General features: G+C 45.8%; 1 protein-coding gene across 2 annotated transcripts in view; it reads right to left on the reverse strand.

The window, feature by feature from the left end:
• LOC142200011 (1-phosphatidylinositol 4,5-bisphosphate phosphodiesterase gamma-1-like) overlaps positions 1-20,412 on the reverse strand; it is an 89,642-nt gene that overhangs the window by 66,339 nt on the left and 2,891 nt on the right. For both annotated transcript variants that reach the window (XM_075270003.1, XM_075270004.1), the window contains exons 2-3: positions 9,325-9,474; positions 2,623-2,716 (exon numbers count right to left, since the gene is read on the reverse strand). In XM_075270003.1, the coding sequence (XP_075126104.1) occupies positions 2,623-2,716; positions 9,325-9,474 (244 nt within the window). The remainder of the gene's footprint in view (positions 1-2,622; positions 2,717-9,324; positions 9,475-20,412) is intronic.

A 20,412-nucleotide genomic window follows, 5' to 3' on the forward strand; every position in this document is an offset into this window, starting at 1 on the left:
ATGCTTTCATGTTGTTGACGCCAAATTCTGACCCTACCATCCGAATGTCGCAGCAGAAATCGAGACTCATCAGACCAGGCAACGTTTTTCCAATCTTCAATTGTCCAATTTCGATGAGCTTGTGCAAATTGTAGCCTCAGTTTCCTGTTCTTAGCTGAAAGGAGTAGCACCCGGTGTGGTCTTCTGCTGCTGTAGCCCATCTGTAGCCTCAAAGTTGGACGTACTGTGCGGCGTTCAGAGATGCTCTTCTGGCTACCTTGGGTGTAACGGGTGGCTATTTGAGTCACTGTTGCCTTTCTATCAGCTCGAACCAGTCTGGCCATTCTCCTCTGACCTCTGGCATCAACAACGCATTTCCGCCCCCCACAGAACTGCCGCTCACTGGATGTTTTTTCTTTTTCGGACCATTCTCTGTAAACCCTAGAGATGGTTGTGCGTGAAAATCCCAGTAGATCAGCAGTTTCTGAAATACTCAGACCAGCCCTTCTGGCACCAACAACCATGCCACGTTCAAAGGCACTCAAATCACCTTTCTACCCCCCCATACTGATGCTCGGTTTGAACTGCAGGAGATTGTCTTGACCATGTCTACATGCCGAAATGCACTGAGTTGCCGCCATGTGATTGGCTGATTAGAAATTAAGTGTTAACGAGCAGTTGGACAGGTGTACCTAATAAAATGGCCGGTGAGTGTATATATATGTAACAGGGCTGCAGACATGGTGGCTGGCCTAGGGTCTGAAACAATTCAGGTCCTGTACTGTTATATAACATTAAGCAGGGGCAGTGCTGGGGGTGTGGCCATGGTCCTCAGGGGAGGAGCTAACACAAGACTAAAAAGAAAGTGATTGAGCACAAATGAGAAATAAGATTCAAGTCACAACACTGCAGCTAGGGGGTGCTAGTGAGTCATAGAGACAGACCTATAGGGGCCCTAAAGAAACAAGGGCCCGAAGCCGCAGTGTTAACCAATCTATTGAATAAATAGTGAGGGATTTCATAGTGGGTATAGACATGATCTCTGGGGCCCACAAACTGATCAAGCTCAGGGGCCCCTGCAGGAATCAATGAGATCGGTGATCACAGACTGGAATAGTGACCACCCCTCCCCCGCCCGCTACATGCGTGACTGCAATGTCTGTAATCTCCGGTGTTTGCTGCAGAGCTGACAGTCAAAGAGCGGCCGAGCGCAAATATATATCTGACATGAGGAACCGGAATCTCAAGGGTCAGAGCGTGTAATGGGCATGAAATATGGGGGTGTAAGGGGCAACCCCAAAGAAATGAATAGCCCCCGCTGAACTGTGTGCTTCGGAATATATACGCAAGTGATGTGATACAGTCTGATGAGTTGTGTATCTAATCCTACCCTGTGTGATACTGTATACTGAGCTGTATCTAATCCTATCCTGTGTGATACTGTATACTGAGCTGTGTATCTAATCCTATCCTGTGTGATACTGTATGCTGAGCCGTGTATCTAATCCTATCCTGTGTGATACTGTATACTGAGCTGTGTATCTAATCCTATCCTGTGTGATACTGTATACTGAGCTGTGTATCTAATCCTATCCTGTGTGATACTGTATACTGAGCTGTGTATCTAATCCTATCCTGCGTGATACTGTATACTGAGCTGTGTATCTAATCCTATCCTGTGTGATACTGTATACTGAGCCGTGTATCTAATCCTATCCTGTGTGATACTGTATACTGAGCTGTATCTAATCCTATCCTGTGTGATACTGTATACTGAGCTGTGTATCTAATCCTATCCTGTGTGATACTGTATACTGAGCCGTGTATCTAATCCTATCCTGTGTGATACTGTATACTGAGCCGTGTATCTAATCCTATCCTGCGTGATACTGTATACTGAGCCGTGTATCTAATCCTATCCTGCGTGATACTGTATACTGAGCCGTGTATCTAATCCTATCCTGCGTGATACTGTATACTGAGCTGTATCTAATCCTATCCTGCGTGATACTGTATACTGAGCCGTGTATCTAATCCTATCCTGTGTGATACTGTATACTGAGCCGTGTATCTAATCCTATCCTGTGTGATACTGTATGCTGAGCTGTGTATCTAATCCTATCCTGTGTGATACTGTATGCTGAGCTGTATCTAATCCTATCCTGTGTGATACTGTATACTGAGCTGTGTATCTAATCCTATCCTGTGTGATACTGTATACTGAGCTGTGTATCTAATCCTATCCTGTGTGATACTGTATGCTGAGCCGTGTATCTAATCCTATCCTGTGTGATACTGTATGCTGAGCCGTGTATCTAATCCTATCCTGTGTGATACTGTGTACTGAGCCGTGTATCTAATCCTATCCTGTGATACTGTGTACTGAGCCGTGTATCTAATCCTTTCCTGTGTGATACTGTGTACTGAGCCGTGTATCTAATCCTATCCTGTGTGATACTGTATACTGAGCTGTGTAACTAATCCTATCCCGTGTGATACTGTATACTGAGCTGTGTATCTAATCCTATCCCGTGTGATACTGTATACTGAGCTGTGTATCTAATCCTATCCTGTGTGATACTGCTGAGCTGATACAGTATTAGAGCTCCCCATCCTGTTGCCCTGCAGGGGGTCAGTACTTACCTCTCGGCCTGTAGGGGGGTGGGTGACTTCAGGGTGTCAGTGAGCGCCCAGGTCAGGCCGCTGATCCATAATGTTACCTCCTCTTCACTGAAAGCTGCAAAGAGAGAAGATGTCACAGTATATAGATCCAACAGTGGGGTATACGGGGCACGTCTGGTAAAGGAGCGAGGCCGAATCTGTCACTATATCTACTACCTATAGAGAAAACAAACATATATATCCACCGGCTCCTCGGGAGGGGGGGGGGGAATATTCTCAGATGTGATGTACTCAGTGCTCACCACTAAAAGAGATGGGAGCGGAGTGGGGGAGGGGTAAATACATGTATACTGAGCCTTATATCATAGTCAGGGGTCAGCATGGGCGCAGTGACCGGTCAGTGACTACCCCATATACACAAGCTGTGCTGTCCTGTATATACTGACCCTTATATCATAGTCAGGGGTCAGCATGGGCGCTGTGACCGGTCAGTGACTACTCCATATACACAAGCTGTGCTGTCCTGTATATACTGACCCTTATATCATAGTCAGGGGTCAGCATGGAGGCTGTGACCGGTCAGTGACTACTCCATATACACAAGCTGTGCTGTCCTGTATATACTGACCCTTATATCATAGTCAGGGGACAGCATGGGCGCTGTGTCCGGTCAGTGACTACCCCATATACACAAGCTGTGCTGTCCTGTATATACTGACCCTTATATCATAGTCAGGGGTCAGCATGGGCGCTGTGACCGGTCAGTGACTACCCCATATACACAAGCTGTGCTGTCCTGTATATACTGAGCCTTATATCATAGTCAGGGGTCAGCATGGGCGCTGTGACCGGTCAGTGACTACCCCATATACACAAGCTGTGCTGTCCTGTATATACTGAGCCTTATATCATAGTCAGGGGTCAGCATGGACGCTGTGACCGGTCAGTGACTACCCCATATACACAAGCTGTGCTGTCCTGTATATACTGACCCTTATATCATAGTCAGGTCAGCATGGGCGCCGTGACCGGTCAGTGACTACTCCATATACACAAGCTGTGCTGTCCTGTATATACTGACCCTTATATCATAGTCAGGGGTCAGCATGGGCGCCGTGACCGGTCAGTGACTACTCCATATACACAAGCTGTGCTGTCCTGTATATACTGACCCTTATATCATAGTCAGGGGTCAGCATGGGCGCCGTGACCGGTCAGTGACTACTCCATATACACAAGCTGTGCTGTCCTGTATATACTGACCCTTATATCATAGTCAGGGGTCAGCATGGGTGCTGTGTCCGGTCAGTGACTACTCCATATACACAAGCTGTGCTGTCCTGTATATACTGACCCTTATATCATAGTCAGGGGTCAGCATGGAGGCTGTGACCGGTCAGTGACTACCCCATATACACAAGCTGTGCTGTCCTGTATATACTGACCCTTATATCATAGTCAGGGGTCAGCATGGGCGCTGTGACCGGTCAGTGACTACTCCATATACACAAGCTGTGATGTCCTGTATATACTGACCCTTATATCATAGTCAGGGGTCAGCATGGGTGCTCTGACTGGTCTGTGACTACCCCATATACACAAGCTGTGCTGTCCTGTATATACTGACCCTTATATCATAGTCAGGGGTCAGCATGGACGCTGTGTCCGGTCAGTGACTACTCCATATACACAAGCTGTGCTGTCCTGTATATACTGACCCTTATATCATAGTCAGGGGTCAGCATGGGCGCCGTGACCGGTCAGTGACTACTCCATATACACAAGCTGTGCTGTCCTGTATATACTGACCCTTATATCATAGTCAGGGGTCAGCATGGGTGCTGTGTCCGGTCAGTGACTACTCCATATACACAAGCTGTGCTGTCCTGTATATACTGACCCTTATATCATAGTCAGGGGTCAGCATGGAGGCTGTGACCGGTCAGTGACTACTCCATATACACAAGCTGTGCTGTCCTGTATATACTGACCCTTATATCATAGTCAGGGGTCAGCATGGACGCTGTGACCGGTCAGTGACTACTCCATATACACAAGCTGTGATGTCCTGTATATACTGACCCTTATATCATAGTCAGGGGTCAGCATGGGCGCTGTGACCGGTCAGTGACTACTCCATATACACAAGCTGTGATGTCCTGTATATACTGACCCTTATATCATAGTCAGGGGTCAGCATGGGCGCCGTGACCGGTCAGTGACTACTCCATATACACAAGCTGTGCTGTCCTGTATATACTGACCCTTATATCATAGTCAGGGGTCAGCATGGGTGCTGTGTCCGGTCAGTGACTACCCCATATACACAAGCTGTGATGTCCTGTATATACTGACCCTTATATCATAGTCAGGGGTCAGCATGGACGCTGTGACCGGTCAGTGACTACTGCATATACACAAGCTGTGCTGTCCTGTATATACTGACCCTTATATCATAGTCAGGGGTCAGCATGGACGCTGTGACCGGTCAGTGACTACCCCATATACACAAGCTGTGCTGTCCTGTATATACTGACCCTTATATCATAGTCAGGGGTCAGCATGGACGCTGTGACCGGTCAGTGACTACTCCATATACACAAGCTGTGCTGTCCTGTATATACTGACCCTTATATCATAGTCAGGGGTCAGCATGGGCGCTGTGACCGGTCAGTGACTACTCCATATACACAAGCTGTGCTGTCCTGTATATACTGACCCTTATATCATAGTCAGGGGTCAGCATGGACGCTGTGACCGGTCAGTGACTACTCCATATACACAAGCTGTGCTGTCCTGTATATACTGACCCTTATATCATAGTCAGGGGTCAGCATGGGCGCTGTGACCGGTCAGTGACGACTCCATATACACAAGCTGTGCTGTCCTGTATATACTGACCCTTATATCATAGTCAGGGGTCAGCATGGACGCTGTGACCGGTCAGTGACTACCCCATATACACAAGCTGTGCTGTCCTGTATATACTGACCCTTATATCATAGTCAGGAGTCAGCATGGGCGCTGTGACTGGTCAGTGACTACCCCATATACACAAGCTGTGCTGTCCTGTATATACTGACCCTTATATCATAGTCAGGGGTCAGCATGGAGGCTGTGACCGGTCAGTGACTACTCCGTATACACAAGCTGTGATGTCCTGTATATACTGACCCTTACATCATAGTCAGGGGTCAGCATGGGCGCTGTGTCCGGTCAGTGACTACTCCATATACACAAGCTGTGCTGTCCTGTATATACTGACCCTTATATCATAGTCAGGGGTCAGCATGGGCGCCGTGACCGGTCAGTGACTACTCCATATACACAAGCTGTGCTGTCCTGTATATACTGACCCTTATATCATAGTCAGGGGTCAGCATGGGCGCCGTGACCGGTCAGTGACTACTCCATATACACAAGCTGTGCTGTCCTGTATATACTGACCCTTATATCATAGTCAGGGGTCAGCATGGGCGCAGTGACCGGTCAGTGACTACCCCATATACACAAGCTGTGCTGTCCTGTATATACTGACCCTTATATCATAGTCAGGGGTCAGCATGGGCGCTGTGACCGGTCAGTGACTACTCCATATACACAAGCTGTGCTGTCCTGTATATACTGACCCTTATATCATAGTCAGGTCAGCATGGGCGCTGTGACCGGTCAGTGACTACCCCATATACACAAGCTGTGCTGTCCTGTATATACTGACCCTTATATCATAGTCAGGGGTCAGCATGGGCGCTGTGTCCGGTCAGTGACTACTCCATATACACAAGCTGTGCTGTCCTGTATATACTGACCCTTATATCATAGTCAGGGGACAGCATGGGCGCCGTGACCGGTCAGTGACTACTCCATATACACAAGCTGTGATGTCCTGTATATACTGACCCTTATATCATAGTCAGGTCAGCATGGGCGCTGTGACCGGTCAGTGACTACTCCATATACACAAGCTGTGCTGTCCTGTATATACTGACCCTTATATCATAGTCAGGGGTCAGCATGGACGCTGTGACCGGTCAGTGACTACCCCATATACACAAGCTGTGCTGTCCTGTATATACTGACCCTTATATCATAGTCAGGGGTCAGCATGGGCGCTGTGACCGGTCAGTGACTACTCCATATACACAAGCTGTGCTGTCCTGTATATACTGACCCTTATATCATAGTCAGGGGTCAGCATGGACGCTGTGACCGGTCAGTGACTACTCCATATACACAAGCTGTGCTGTCCTGTATATACTGACCCTTATATCATAGTCAGGTCAGCATGGGCGCTGTGACCGGTCTGTGACTACCCCATATACACAAGCTGTGATGTCCTGTATATACTGACCCTTATATCATAGTCAGGGGTCAGCATGGGCGCAGTGACCGGTCAGTGACTACTCCATATACACAAGCTGTGCTGTCCTGTATATACTGACCCTTATATCATAGTCAGGGGTCAGCATGGACGCTGTGACCGGTCAGTGACTACTCCATATACACAAGCTGTGCTGTCCTGTATATACTGACCCTTATATCATAGTCAGGGGTCAGCATGGGTGCTGTGTCCGGTCAGTGACTACTAGTGTGTAGAGCTGTACATAGTGACATAGTGCAGGAGTTCCAGGGCCTTACAATCTCCTGAATGTTTCTATGTAACGATTATAACGCAAAATTACAACATAAAGTGATGATTTCCATAAACTAATGACAGGAAGTGTTACCAGAGACTCCAGCCCACGTCACCCCGACACCACAACATCTCACAAGGCATGAGGACGTCTTAAGGAAAGGTCAGCAGGTTCTTGTGTGTCCAGAGCACAGCGAGGTCACCGAGGCCACCGACACTTTGTGGTTTTGCTCCATAAATATAACAGCTAGTTAAGAGTCAATGAGTGCAGTGCTGGTAACAGTGAGAGGAGAGAAGAGCGCCCCCTCTGGTGTCACACCCCGCAGCAAAACACAACTAGTCATAGCCCCATCCAGATACACAACTCCTCAATGATATGATTGACCTGGGGAGAGACCGCCTGTAGGACAGGAGAATACAATCTATTACTATCTGTTATCAGCCATGTCAGGAGAGGCCGACTGTAGGACAGGGGAATACAATCTATTACTATCTGTTATCAGCCATGTCAGGAGAGGCCGACTGTAGGACAGGAGAATACAATCTATTACTATCTGTTATCAGCCATGTCAGGAGAGGAGAGGCCGACTGTAGGACAGGGGAATACAATCTATTACTATCTGTTATCAGCCATGTCAGGAGAGGAGAGGCCGACTGTAGGACAAGAGAATACAATCTATTACTATCTGTTATCAGCCATGTCAGGAGAGGAGAGGCCGACTGTAGGACAGGAGAATACAATCTATTACTATCTGTTATCAGCCATGTCAGGAGAGGCCGACTGTAGGACAGGAGAATACAATCTATTACTATCTGTTATCAGCCATGTCAGGAGAGGCCGACTGTAGGACAGGGGAATACAATCTATTACTATCTGTTATCAGCCATGTCAGGAGAGGAGAGGCCGACTGTAGGACAGGAGAATACAATCTATTACTATCTGTTATCAGCCATGTCAGGAGAGGCCGACTGTAGGACAGGGGAATACAATCTATTACTATCTGTTATCAGCCATGTCAGGAGAGGCCGACTGTAGGACAGGGGAATACAATCTATTACTATCTGTTATCAGCCATGTCAGGAGAGGCCGACTGTAGGACAGGGGAATACAATCTATTACTATCTGTTATCAGCCATGTCAGGAGAGGAGAGGCCGGCTGTAGGACAGGAGAATACAATCTATTACTATCTGTTATCAGCCATGTCAGGAGAGGAGAGGCCGACTGTAGGACAGGGGAATACAATCTATTACTATCTGTTATCAGCCATGTCAGGAGGGGCCGACTGTAGGACAGGGGAATACAATCTATTACTATCTGTTATCAGCCATGTCAGGAGGGGAGAGGCCGACTGTAGGACAGGAGAATACAATCTATTACTATCTGTTATCAGCCATGTCAGGAGAGGAGAGGCCGACTGTAGGACAGGGGAATACAATCTATTACTATCTGTTATCAGCCATGTCAGGAGAGGCCGACTGTAGGACAGGGGGAATACAATCTATTACTATCTGTTATCAGCCATGTCAGGAGAGGCCGACTGTAGGACAGGGGAATACAATCTATTACTATCTGTTATCAGCCATGTCAGGAGAGGCCGACTGTAGGACAGGGGGAATACAATCTATTACTATCTGTTATCAGCCATGTCAGGAGAGGAGAGGCCGACTGTAGGACAGGAGAATACAATCTATTACTATCTGTTATCAGCCATGTCAGGAGAGTCCGACTGTAGGACAGGAGAATACAATCTATTACTATCTGTTATCAGCCATGACAGGAGAATACAATCTATTACTATCTGTTATCAGCCATGTCAGGAGAGGAGAGGCCGACTGTAGGACAGGGGGATACAATCTATTACTATCTGTTATCAGCCATGTCAGGAGAGGAGAGGCCGACTGTAGAACAGGGGACTACAATCTATTACTATCTGTCATCAGCCAGTTTAGGCTGTCTGTATGGCAGGTGAATACATGAGATATGACATTGTCACCCGAACATTATATTTTTATATAGAATATATACTAATCTATAACACATACACACCAGTATCCCCCTCCTCTCCCCCACACAGTATTGGTCACTGACCGGCAACACTGATGGTCTTTAACCTAAAGTCGGCCCCGTACAGAATGATGAAGCAGAGCGAGGCATCCACTTTCCGGGCATCTTCTGGATATCTCTCGAAATCTCGTGAATTCTTTCCTGGTCGAATCTCTTTTATCTCTCTGATATCAACTGGAAAACAAGAAGAGGACGGTCAGTAAATACAGGACTGGAGGAGAGTGCTGGAAAGAGGCAAACCTGTCAACATTGTGCTGACAGACACGCCCCCGACAGCGGACACGCCCCCATTAGCAGACACGCCCCCAACAGCAGGCACTTGTAAAATTCCTAATATAAAGCTCACATCTTCCACAATGCAAACCAGTAGAGCAGATACTGATCCAGCAGCACTGTACAGAGAGCTAACAGGTCTGTGTGTGAATTCGGATCTATACAGGACTGTGTGAATACGGATCTATACAGGACTGTATAACTTCTAGGGAAGTTTCTGTAGCAGTCAAAGGGGAGGTATTGATGGTGCATGAGAACTAACAGGAAGGCAACAGAATTGTGTGTCACTGCAGCTCTGGTTGTGAGTAGAGCAAGGCCCCATGCACATGATTGATCTGTTTCAATGACATCACTGCAAGTGTCATGTGACTGCTTTCTGCTGTAAACTCGCCGCACATCAGACCCGCACTCAGGCGTAAACGGGTCGAACAATCGGAAAATCACTTTTGTGAAACAATCAGAGCAAAATATGGGAGGTCATGTGTGAATGCTGTCCTAGGTGACTCACATACACTAGGGGAGGAGCTAGAAAAACCCGCAGGGGCAGAAGAGAACAGGCAAGAGCAGAGTCATGTGTGAACAAGGCTCTAGAAATCAATGAAAGACAGAAGCGAATGACTTCTATGAAGATATTCAGAGAAAAGGAAAATGTTTGTTTTGGTACCGTGTTAGCCAGTGGTTATAAAATATAAAAAACAAAAAAACTTTGCAAGTCTTCAGTAGGTGATACCTTTTTTAATGGCTAACTCATAATGATGACAGAATATGACGTTTCGAAGAAGAAGCTCAGAGGAAGCTTCGAAACGTCATATTCTGTCATCATTATGAGTTAGCCATTAAAAAAGGTATCACCTACTGAAGACTTGCAAAGTTTTTTTTTTTTTTATATTCAGAGAGACAGCAGGGGGCAGCACAGACAGGGGAGGTATTGCAGTAAGTGTGTGAATACAGCTCTAGTGGTGAGTACAAAACCGAATCATTTCTAGGCCGGGTCTATAACAGCAAAGAAGGATCAAGAGGAAACCAGCAGAATTCTGTATAAATGCAGCTCTGGGTGTGAATGGAGCACAGAATCTAGTAACTTTATGGCGCGGTGCAGTCACCTATCATCCATCAGTATTGCAGGGCTCTGCAGATTTTATAGCGGCCTCCATTAAGGGCTGGCACATCAGCTTTTCCATCCATGAATATTTAATGTACACACGTGTGCAGGGAGTTACACGTGATATAATGGACGGCCAAGTGTGGGAATGGCAGCCATGACAGCCCCCAGGAGGCGCCAACGGTGAGGAATCCACAGGAGCTTTAGTTTCCCCCTTTAATTTCTGACCCGGTACTAAACGTCCCCACCGTGGATATTTACAGATCTCTATAGCAAAGTAGTCATTCCCCATCCAGCAGTTCTCTGTATGAAGCCCGCAGTGTAAAGTATGGAGGTTTCAGGTCACGCCCAGTGCTGCAGACATGTAAGGCTACATCCCTTTCATGACTGGCGTTTCTGCAGTATATGATATGGCAGCGCAGGTTACATGGGGCTGGGTGTCCCACAGGACTCGCACTTTGTGGCCACTATTTGTGCAGACAGATTTTTTTGGCCCGGATGGTCCATGGGGTCAAGATTTTGGTCTGGAAAGTTTCCATGGCAACCACGTCACAGGCCTCAGGACTTTGGAGCCATCTCCGACTGGCATCAGCCCATCTGAGCTGCAGGATCGCCGCATAAAGAGTCCGCTGTGCGCAGGGTTTAGCTCATACATATTAAAGGGACGGCACCCAGTCTTCTGGAAACTTCTGGATTTCTCATAGACTTTGTGTTTCTGTTCTTCAGTATTTTCAAGATCTTGTCAGTGAATGAGAACATTCCAGAGGCGAAAATCCTTACAAACTACCCCGCTCATACCGCAGCCGCATTAGTTACAGTCTATCCATAGATTTGTGTTAGTTTATCAATGAGCTTGTTACAGTTGTTATTTCTGGATTTATGACAGTATATTCAGGAGCTTTTATTAATACTGAATACATGGATTTGTTACAGTCTATCAACGTGTATGATACAGTCTATTGTTTCATTACAGTGTATCAATAATGTCTATGTTACAGTCTATTGATCTGTTAGGGTAAGTTCACACTGAGTTTTTTGGTCAGGGTTTTGAGGTCGTAATCGCCTCTAAACCCCGACCAAAAAGACGGCTCCTATTGAAATCAGGCCTAGCGATTCGGCCTGAAGAAACTCCACCCTCCGGACTAGGCCCATTCATTGGGCCTAATCCGGAGCAGAGTGCGCGGCTGGATGCCGGAGCAGTACACCGGCTTTCAGTCGCAGCGCCCCGTTCTTTGGATCGGAACCTGAGGCGGCCTCTGCCTAAGATTCCATTCCAAAAAAACTCTGTGTGATGTTACCCTTACAGTATATCGATGTGTATATTACTGTTTATTGATTTGATCTGTTACAGTGTATCGATGTGTATATTACTGTTTATTGATCTGTTACAGTGTATCGATGTGTATATTACTGTTTATTGATCTGTTACAGTGTATCGATGTGTATATTACTGTTTATTGATCTGTTACAGTGTAGTGATGGTGTATATTACTTTTTATTGATCTGTTACAGTGTAGTGATGGTGTATATTACTGTTTATTGATTTGATCTGTTACAGTGTAGTGATGGTGTATATTACTGTTTATTGATCTGTTACAGTGTAGTGATGGTGTATATTACTGTTTATTGATTTGATCTGTTACAGTGTAGTGATGATGTATATTACTGTTTATTGATTTGATCTGTTACAGTGTAGTGATGATGCATATTACTGTTTGATTTGTTACAGTGTATTGATGATGTGTATGTTACAGTCTATTGATCTGTGCCCAGTTTTACCCCCAAACCACAGACGTTCACATGGGACCTGAGATAAGAGGTAAAGGAAAAGGTCTCTTTAAGTGTCTCGCGGATTGGCTCTTGATATCCACAGCCAAAAAATGGCAGCAGATGCGCACGTAGGCAGACGCCCCCGGTGCGATGTCCAGGGGGCAGAGTTCACCCAGAGTCTCTGGATTTTCAGCCACTTCGAATGTTTGTCCGGAAATTGGATTTAACTCTACCTGGGCAGGACGCAATGCAGGAGCCGGGTGACTGAGCATACACCTGTGCATGGTACGAAGCCCAAACCCCGTCGCAGATCCTCACAAATATCCAAGATGTCATCACCTGCACAATTCTGTGGTCATGTTGAAGATCTCTGCTTACTCTCAGAGTATATGAAGACTTTTGTGTACAATATACCTCTCACAGCTGAGGGTTTGTTACAATCATATCTGGTCTACAAAGTCCTCTGTGATCTAAACTCACCACAAATCTCTCTCCTGTGCTGAGGGTTTGCTACAATGTATCAGTCAGGAGTCCAGGCTGAGTCTGTCCAGAAATCTAATATCACTTACTGACAGCAAGCAGCGGTTGTGAAAATGGCGAGGAATGGAAATCGGAAAAATAGAAAAAATTGGGACTTTTCATGATTTGATGTTTAAAGGATATTCCCATCTTAGGCTATGGCCCCATGTGGCGGGTTTTGGAACTCACAGGAATTCCGCTTTGCGTATTTCTCTGCAATGTGTGTCTCTGCAAGGACATGTGGGGCCCGGCCTTAAAGTGGATCTCTGAGACTTATATATTGTTGACCTAGGACAGACCAGAGTGTCAGACCCCACCAATCACATACTAAGGAGACATCATCAATATGGGAGTCCTTAAAAAAACCCATTAGGCTAAGCCCGGCAATGTGGAAACGTTTGACAACACCAGAAAAGGAAACTTTGGTTAATTCCGTCCACACATTGCAGAATAGAAAAACTCAAGCACTTTGCCAATAGGCTCAATAGGGAAAGAAGTGAAAGAAGTCTTTGCTGCTTTTTATATATACAGCAGTGTGCTGGCTATTCAGCTGATCTGTAAGGGTCCTGGGTGTCAGACCTCGCTGATCATAATCTAGGGACTTATCCTAAGGACAGATCAACAATATATAACTCCTAGCAGAACCCTTTAAGTGTATGTATATATATATATATATATATATATATATATATATATATACACACACACACACACAATAGGTACAAGTGTCACCCCCAGGACCCCCATCTATCAGGAGAACAGGGGTTCAGGGACTACAAGTGTCACCCCCAGGACCCCCATCTATCAGGAGAACAGGGGTTCAGGGACTACAAGTGCCACCTCCAGGACCCCCCATCTATGATGTCATCAGTACAGTAGTGATGTCACCGCTCTGAGGCCCCGGGGCAGTGCTCTATGTCTCAGGTCATCTTCATATTAAATACATTGAATCCATAGTATATTCTGGGGGAGAAGAGCCTTCCCTATATCGGTCCCTTAGACACTGAGGCATTCCTCCAGCAGGGAAGAGGTTAAAGCGAGCCATAATCCCCCCCCCCTTCCCCACACACTTCCATACTGGCTCTATTCTGGGTTCAGCCAGGAAGCTGCAGACTTGGACAAACAGATCTCAGTGACATAAAACCAGTTGTGTGAGCAGAATGGACAGAGACAATAAAAGCAGAGGCCCAGGGTTCACCGAGGTGCAGAGCAGGGCTCATAATACCAGTCTGCAGAGCAGGGGCCCATAATACTAGTCTGCAGAGCAGGGGCCCATAATACCAGCCTGCAGAGCAGGGGCCCATAATACCAGCCTGCAGAGCAGGGGCCCATAATACCAGTCTGCAGAGCAGGGGCCCATAATACTAGTCTGCAGAGCAGGGGCCCATAATACTAGTCTGCAGAGCAGGGGCCCATAATACCAGCCTGCAGAGCAGGGGCCCATAATACCAGCCTGCAGAGCAGGGGCCCATAATACTAGCCTGCAGAGCAGGGGCCCAGGGTTCACCGAGGTGCAGAGCAGGGGCCCAGACTACCTGGCTGTAGATGGTGGGGCTCACACTTGCTCTGGAAGGTCTGTACATAATCTGAACAGTTGATTTCAGTGTGAACTGTGCAATACCTAATATCTCCTGCGGAGGTGCTGCAGGGATCCCCCACTCATTACAGATTATTTCTGGGAATCCCATGAACAGAACAACCAGTGACTGGTCTGCACTGTAACTGGCTCAATATTGGCAGGTAGGAGAAGGGTTAATAATAATAATAATAATAATAATTAATAAAACCCAACTACAATTATTCTGCAGCTCCAGTTTTTACTGCTCTTATACTTCTATTCGCTTCCATAAGTGTCGGCTGCCCCACCCCCGCACCGACAGCTAAAGTTTCCTTTCCAACTGGTTTTTAATGTCTGGTGACCAGTCACACCCGACATCATGGAAAAAGCTGCAATACTAAAAAACAATGGAACAAACATTTAGAAATAAGGCAGAAAGGAATATCACCCAGGAGTATATACTACAGATAGTACAAGTCAGTGTAGTATATAGAGACAGTGTACTGTACAGTATATAATACAGGTCTGTGTAGTATATAGAGGCAGTGTACTGTACAGTATATAATACAGGTCTGTGTACAGTCATGGCCCAAAGTTTTGAGAATGATACAAATAGTAATTGTTACAAAGTCTACGGCTTCAGTTTTCCTAATGGCAATTTGCATCTACTCCAGAATGTTATACAGAGTGATCAGCTTAACAGCAATTACTTGTAAGTCAATATTTGCCTAGAAAATGAACTTTATCCCCCAAAACACATTTCAACATCATTGCAGCCCTGCCTTAAAAGGACCAGCTAACATCGTTTCAGTAATTGCTCCAGTAACACAGGTGTGGGTGTTGATGAGGTCAGGGCTGGAGATCAATCTGTCATGATTAAGTAAGACTGACACCACTGGACCCTGTAAAAGGAGGCTGGTGCTTGGCATCATTGTTTCTCTTCTGTTACCCATGGTTATCTCTAAAGAAACACGTGCAGTCATCATTGCACTGCACAAAAATGGCCTAACAGGGAAGAGTATCGCAGCTAGAAAGATTGCACCTCAGTCACCAATCTATCGCATCATCAAGAACTTCAAGGAGAGAGGTTCCATTGTTGGCAAAAAGGCTCCAGGGCGCCCAAGGAAGACCAGCAAGCGCCAGGACCGTCTCTTAAAAGTGTTTCAGCTGTGGGATCGGGCTACCAGCAGTGCAGAGCTTGCTCAGGAATGGCAGCAGGCAGGTGTGAGTGCATCTGCACGCACTGTGAGACTGCGGAGACTCTTGGAGCAAGGCCTGGTCTCAAGGAGGGCAGCAAAGAAGCCACTTCTCTCCAGAAAAAACATCAGAGACAGACTGATATTCTGCAGAAGGTCCAGGGAGTGGACTGCTGAGGACTGGGGGAAAGTCATTTTCTCTTATGAATCCCCTTTTCGATTGTTTGGGACATCTGGAGAACAGCTTATTGGGAGAAGACGAGGTGAGCGCTACCACCAGTCTTGTCTCATGCCAACTGTAAAGCATCCTGAAACCATTCATGTGTGGGGTGGCTTCTCAGCCAAGGGAATCGGCTCTCTCACAGTCTGACCTAAAAATACAGCCATGAATACAGAATGGGACCAGAATGTCCTCCAAGATCAACTTCTCCCAACCGTCCAAGAGCAGTTTGGCCATCAGCAATGCCTTCTCCAGCATGATGGAGCACCTTGCCATAAAGCAAAGGGGAGAACTAAATGGCTCAGGGAACAAAACAGAGAGATTTTGGGTCCATGGCCTGGAAACTCCCCAGATCTTAATCCCATTGAGAACTTGTGGTCAATCATCAAGAGACGGGTGGCCAAACAAAAACCTACAAATTCTGACAAAATGCAAGCATTGATTGTGCAAGAATGGACGGCTATCAGTCAGGATTTGGTCCAGAAGGTGATTGAGAGCTGCCAGGGAGAATTGCAGAGTCCTGAAGAAGAAGAAGGGGCAACACTGCAAATATTACACCGCTGCACTAACTCCTTCTGTCACTATAAGCTTTTATTACTCAGAATATGATTGCAATTCTATCTCTGTATGTGATAAAAACATCTGACAAACACAGAAACCAGAGGGAGCAGATCATGTGACAAGAGAAGATTTGTGGCAGTCTCAGAACTTTTGGCCATGACTGTAGTATATAGAGACAGTGTACTGTACAGTATATAATACAGGTCTGTGTAGTATATAGAGGCAGTGTACTGTACAGTATATAATACAGGTCTGTGTAGTATATAGAGACAGTCTACTGTACAGAGATAATACTGGTCTGTGTAGTATATAGACAGTGTACTGTACAGTATATAATACAGGTCTGTAGTATATAGAGGCAGTGTACTGTACAGTATATAATACAGGTCTGTAGTATATAGAGACAGTCTACTGTACAGAGATAATACAGGTCTGTGTAGTATATAGAGGCAGTGTACTGTACAGTATATAATAAAGGTCTGTGTAGTATATAGACAGTGTACTGTACAGTATATAATACAGGTCTGTGTAGTATATAGAGGCAGTGTACTGTACAGTATATAATACAGGTCTGTGTAGTATATAGAGACAGTATTGTACAGTATATAATACAGGTCTGTGTAGTATATAGAGACAGTGTACTGTACAGAGATAATACTGGTCTGTGTAGTATATAGACAGTGTACTGTACAGTATATAATAAAGGTCTGTGTAGTATATAGAGGCGGTGTACTGTACAGTATATAATAAAGGTCTGTGTAGTATATAGAGGCGGTGTACTGTACAGTATATAATACAGGTCTGTAGTATATAGAGGCGGTCTACTGTACAGTATATAATACAGGTCTGTGTAGTATATAGAGGCGGTGTACTGTACAATATATAATAAAGGTCTGTGTAGTATATAGAGGCGGTGTACTGTACAGTATATAATACAGGTCTGTGTAGTATATAGAGGCGGTGTACTGTACAGTATATAATACAGGTCTGTGTAGTATATAGAGGCGGTGTACTGTACAATATATAATAAAGGTCTGTGTAGTATATAGAGGCGGTGTACTGTACAGTATATAATACAGGTCTGTGTAGTATATAGAGGCGGTGTACTGTACAGTATATAATACAGGTCTGTGTAGTATATAGAGGCGGTGTACTGTACAGTATATAATACAGGTCTGTGTAGTATATAGAGGCGGTGTACTGTACAGTATATAATACAGGTCTGTGTAGTATATAGAGGCGGTGTACTGTACAGTATATAATACAGGTCTGTGTAGTATATAGAGGCGGTGTACTGTACAGTATATAATACAGGTCTGTGTAGTATATAGAGGCGGTGTACTGTACAGTATATAATACAGGTCTGTGTAGTATATAGAGGCGGTGTACTGTACAGTATATAATACAGGTCTGTGTAGTATATAGAGGCGGTGTACTGTACAGTATATAATACAGGTCTGTGTAGTATATAGAGGCGGTGTACTGTACAGTATATAATACAGGTCTGTGTAGTATATAGAGGCGGTGTACTGTACAGTATATAATACAGGTCTGTGTAGTATATAGAGGCGGTGTACTGTACAGTATATAATACAGGTCTGTGTAGTATATAGAGGCGGTGTACTGTACAGTATATAATACAGGTCTGTGTAGTATATAGAGGCGGTGTACTGTACAGTATATAATACAGGTCTGTGTAGTATATAGAGGCGGTGTACTGTACAGTATATAATACAGGTCTGTGTAGTATATAGAGGCGGTGTACTGTACAGTATATAATACAGGTCTGTGTAGTATATAGAGGCGGTGTACTGTACAGTATATAATACAGGTCTGTGTAGTATATAGAGGCGGTGTACTGTACAGTATATAATACAGGTCTGTGTAGTATATAGAGGCGGTGTACTGTACAGTATATAATACAGGTCTGTGTAGTATATAGAGGCGGTGTACTGTACAGTATATAATACAGGTCTGTGTAGTATATAGAGGCGGTGTACTGTACAGTATATAATACAGGTCTGTGTAGTATATAGAGGCAGGCGTGTAAAAGAATGTCTGGCCTCAGCACTGTAAAGGGATAATTTGGGGTCTGTATTAGTTTAGGGGTCCGGTCTGGGGTCTGTATTAGTTTAGGGGTCCGGTCTGGGGTCTGTATTAGTTTAGGGGTCCGGTCTGGGGTCTGTATTAGTTTAGAGGTCCGGTCTGGGGTCTGTATTAGTTTAGGGGTCCGGTCTGGGGTCTGTATTAGTTTAGGGGTCTGGGGTCTGTATTAGTTTAGGGGTCCGGTCTGGGGTCTGTATTAGTTTAGGGGTCCGGTCTGGGGTCTGTATTAGTTTAGGGGTCCGGTCTGGGGTCTGTATTAGTTTAGAGGTCCGGTCTGGGTTCTGTATTAGTTTAGGGGTCCGGTCTGGGGTCTGTATTAGTTTAGGGGTCCGGTCTGGGGTCTGTATTAGTTTAGGGGTCCGGTCTGGGGTCTGTATTAGTTTAGGGGTCCGGTCTGGGGTCTGTATTAGTTTAGGGGTCTGGTCTGGGGTCTGTATTAGTTTAGGGGTCTGGTTTGGATTAATAGTAGGGTATACTGATGAGAGTCATACAGAAACAAACATGGGCCGGATAGATTTCCTGGCACCTCCACCTTAATATTTGGGAACAATCCCTGATATTAATGTCTTCCTATTCCCATCCACAAACTTCTTACATCTCTCAGGTAGAATTTTAGGCCCCTCCTCCTTTGCTCCAGGTCTCTCATATTTGGGGGCCCCTCTTCTTTTACTCCAGGTCTCTCATATTTGGGGGCCCCTCCTCCTTTGCTCCAGGTCTCTCATATTTGGGGCCCCTCTTCTTTTACTCCAGGTCTCTCATATTTGGGGGCCCCTCTTTTTTTACTCCAGGTCTCTCATATTTGGGGGCCCCTCCTCCTTTGCTCCAGGTCTCATATTTGGGGCCCCTCTTCTTTTACTCCAGGTCTCTCATATTTGGGGCCCCTCCTCCTTTGCTCCAGGTCTCTCATATTTGGGGCCCCTCTTCTTTTATTCCAGGTCTCTCATATTTGGGGGCCCCTCTTCTTTTGCTCCAGGTCTCATATTTTGGGGCGCCTTCTCTTCTCCTCCAGTAATTGTAAGATCTCTCTACAGGTGATCAGTGGGATTTAGATCCGGACTCGTTGCAGCCACGTCAGGCCTCTCCAGCTTTATTTTTATACATTTCTGGCGGCTTTTTGAAGTATATTTGGGGTCATTGTCCTGCTGACCCATGACCTAGGACACACACCCAGCGTTCTCACACTGGGCCCTACAGAGAGTCCAAAAATCCTTTGATAATCTTTAGATTTCATAATGTCTTGTACACTGTCAGAGCCCCCAGCTGCAGAGGCAGCAAAACAACCCCAAACCCTCTCTGCCCCTCCCCCATATGTGACCGCGGGTCCAGTGCTCTTCTCTTTGTAGGCCTCCATATTCTGTTTTCTTGGTCTCCTCTACATACGACATATTCCCAGAAGGATTTTGACTCCCCCCCCCCCCCCCCCCTGTACATTTAGGCTTTTTTTGGTCTCTGTGTCTGCACTGGGGTCCTCTGGGGTCTCCTGACAGATAATTGTTGCTGACACTGATGACCCCTGAACTTGCAGGACACTTGGATGTGTCTAGCCCTTGGTTGGGGCTGCTCCTCCACCATCCGGACTATCCGGCGTTCCAACCTTTCCTCCATTGTTCTCTTCTGTCCATGTCCAGGGAGACTAGCTACAGAGCCATGGGGTGTAAACTTCTGGGTTATGTAGTGCACCGCGGACAAAGGAACATCCAGATCTCTGGAGACAGACTTGTAACCTTGTGATTGTTGATATTTCTCCACTTTTGGTTCTCGGCTCCTCAGACTTTTCTTCTCCTCTCTCTGTCCTCCATGCTTAGTG

Source organism: Leptodactylus fuscus, chromosome 4 (assembly GCF_031893055.1).
Source record: "Leptodactylus fuscus isolate aLepFus1 chromosome 4, aLepFus1.hap2, whole genome shotgun sequence".
Lineage (NCBI taxonomy): Eukaryota > Metazoa > Chordata > Amphibia > Anura > Leptodactylidae > Leptodactylus > Leptodactylus fuscus.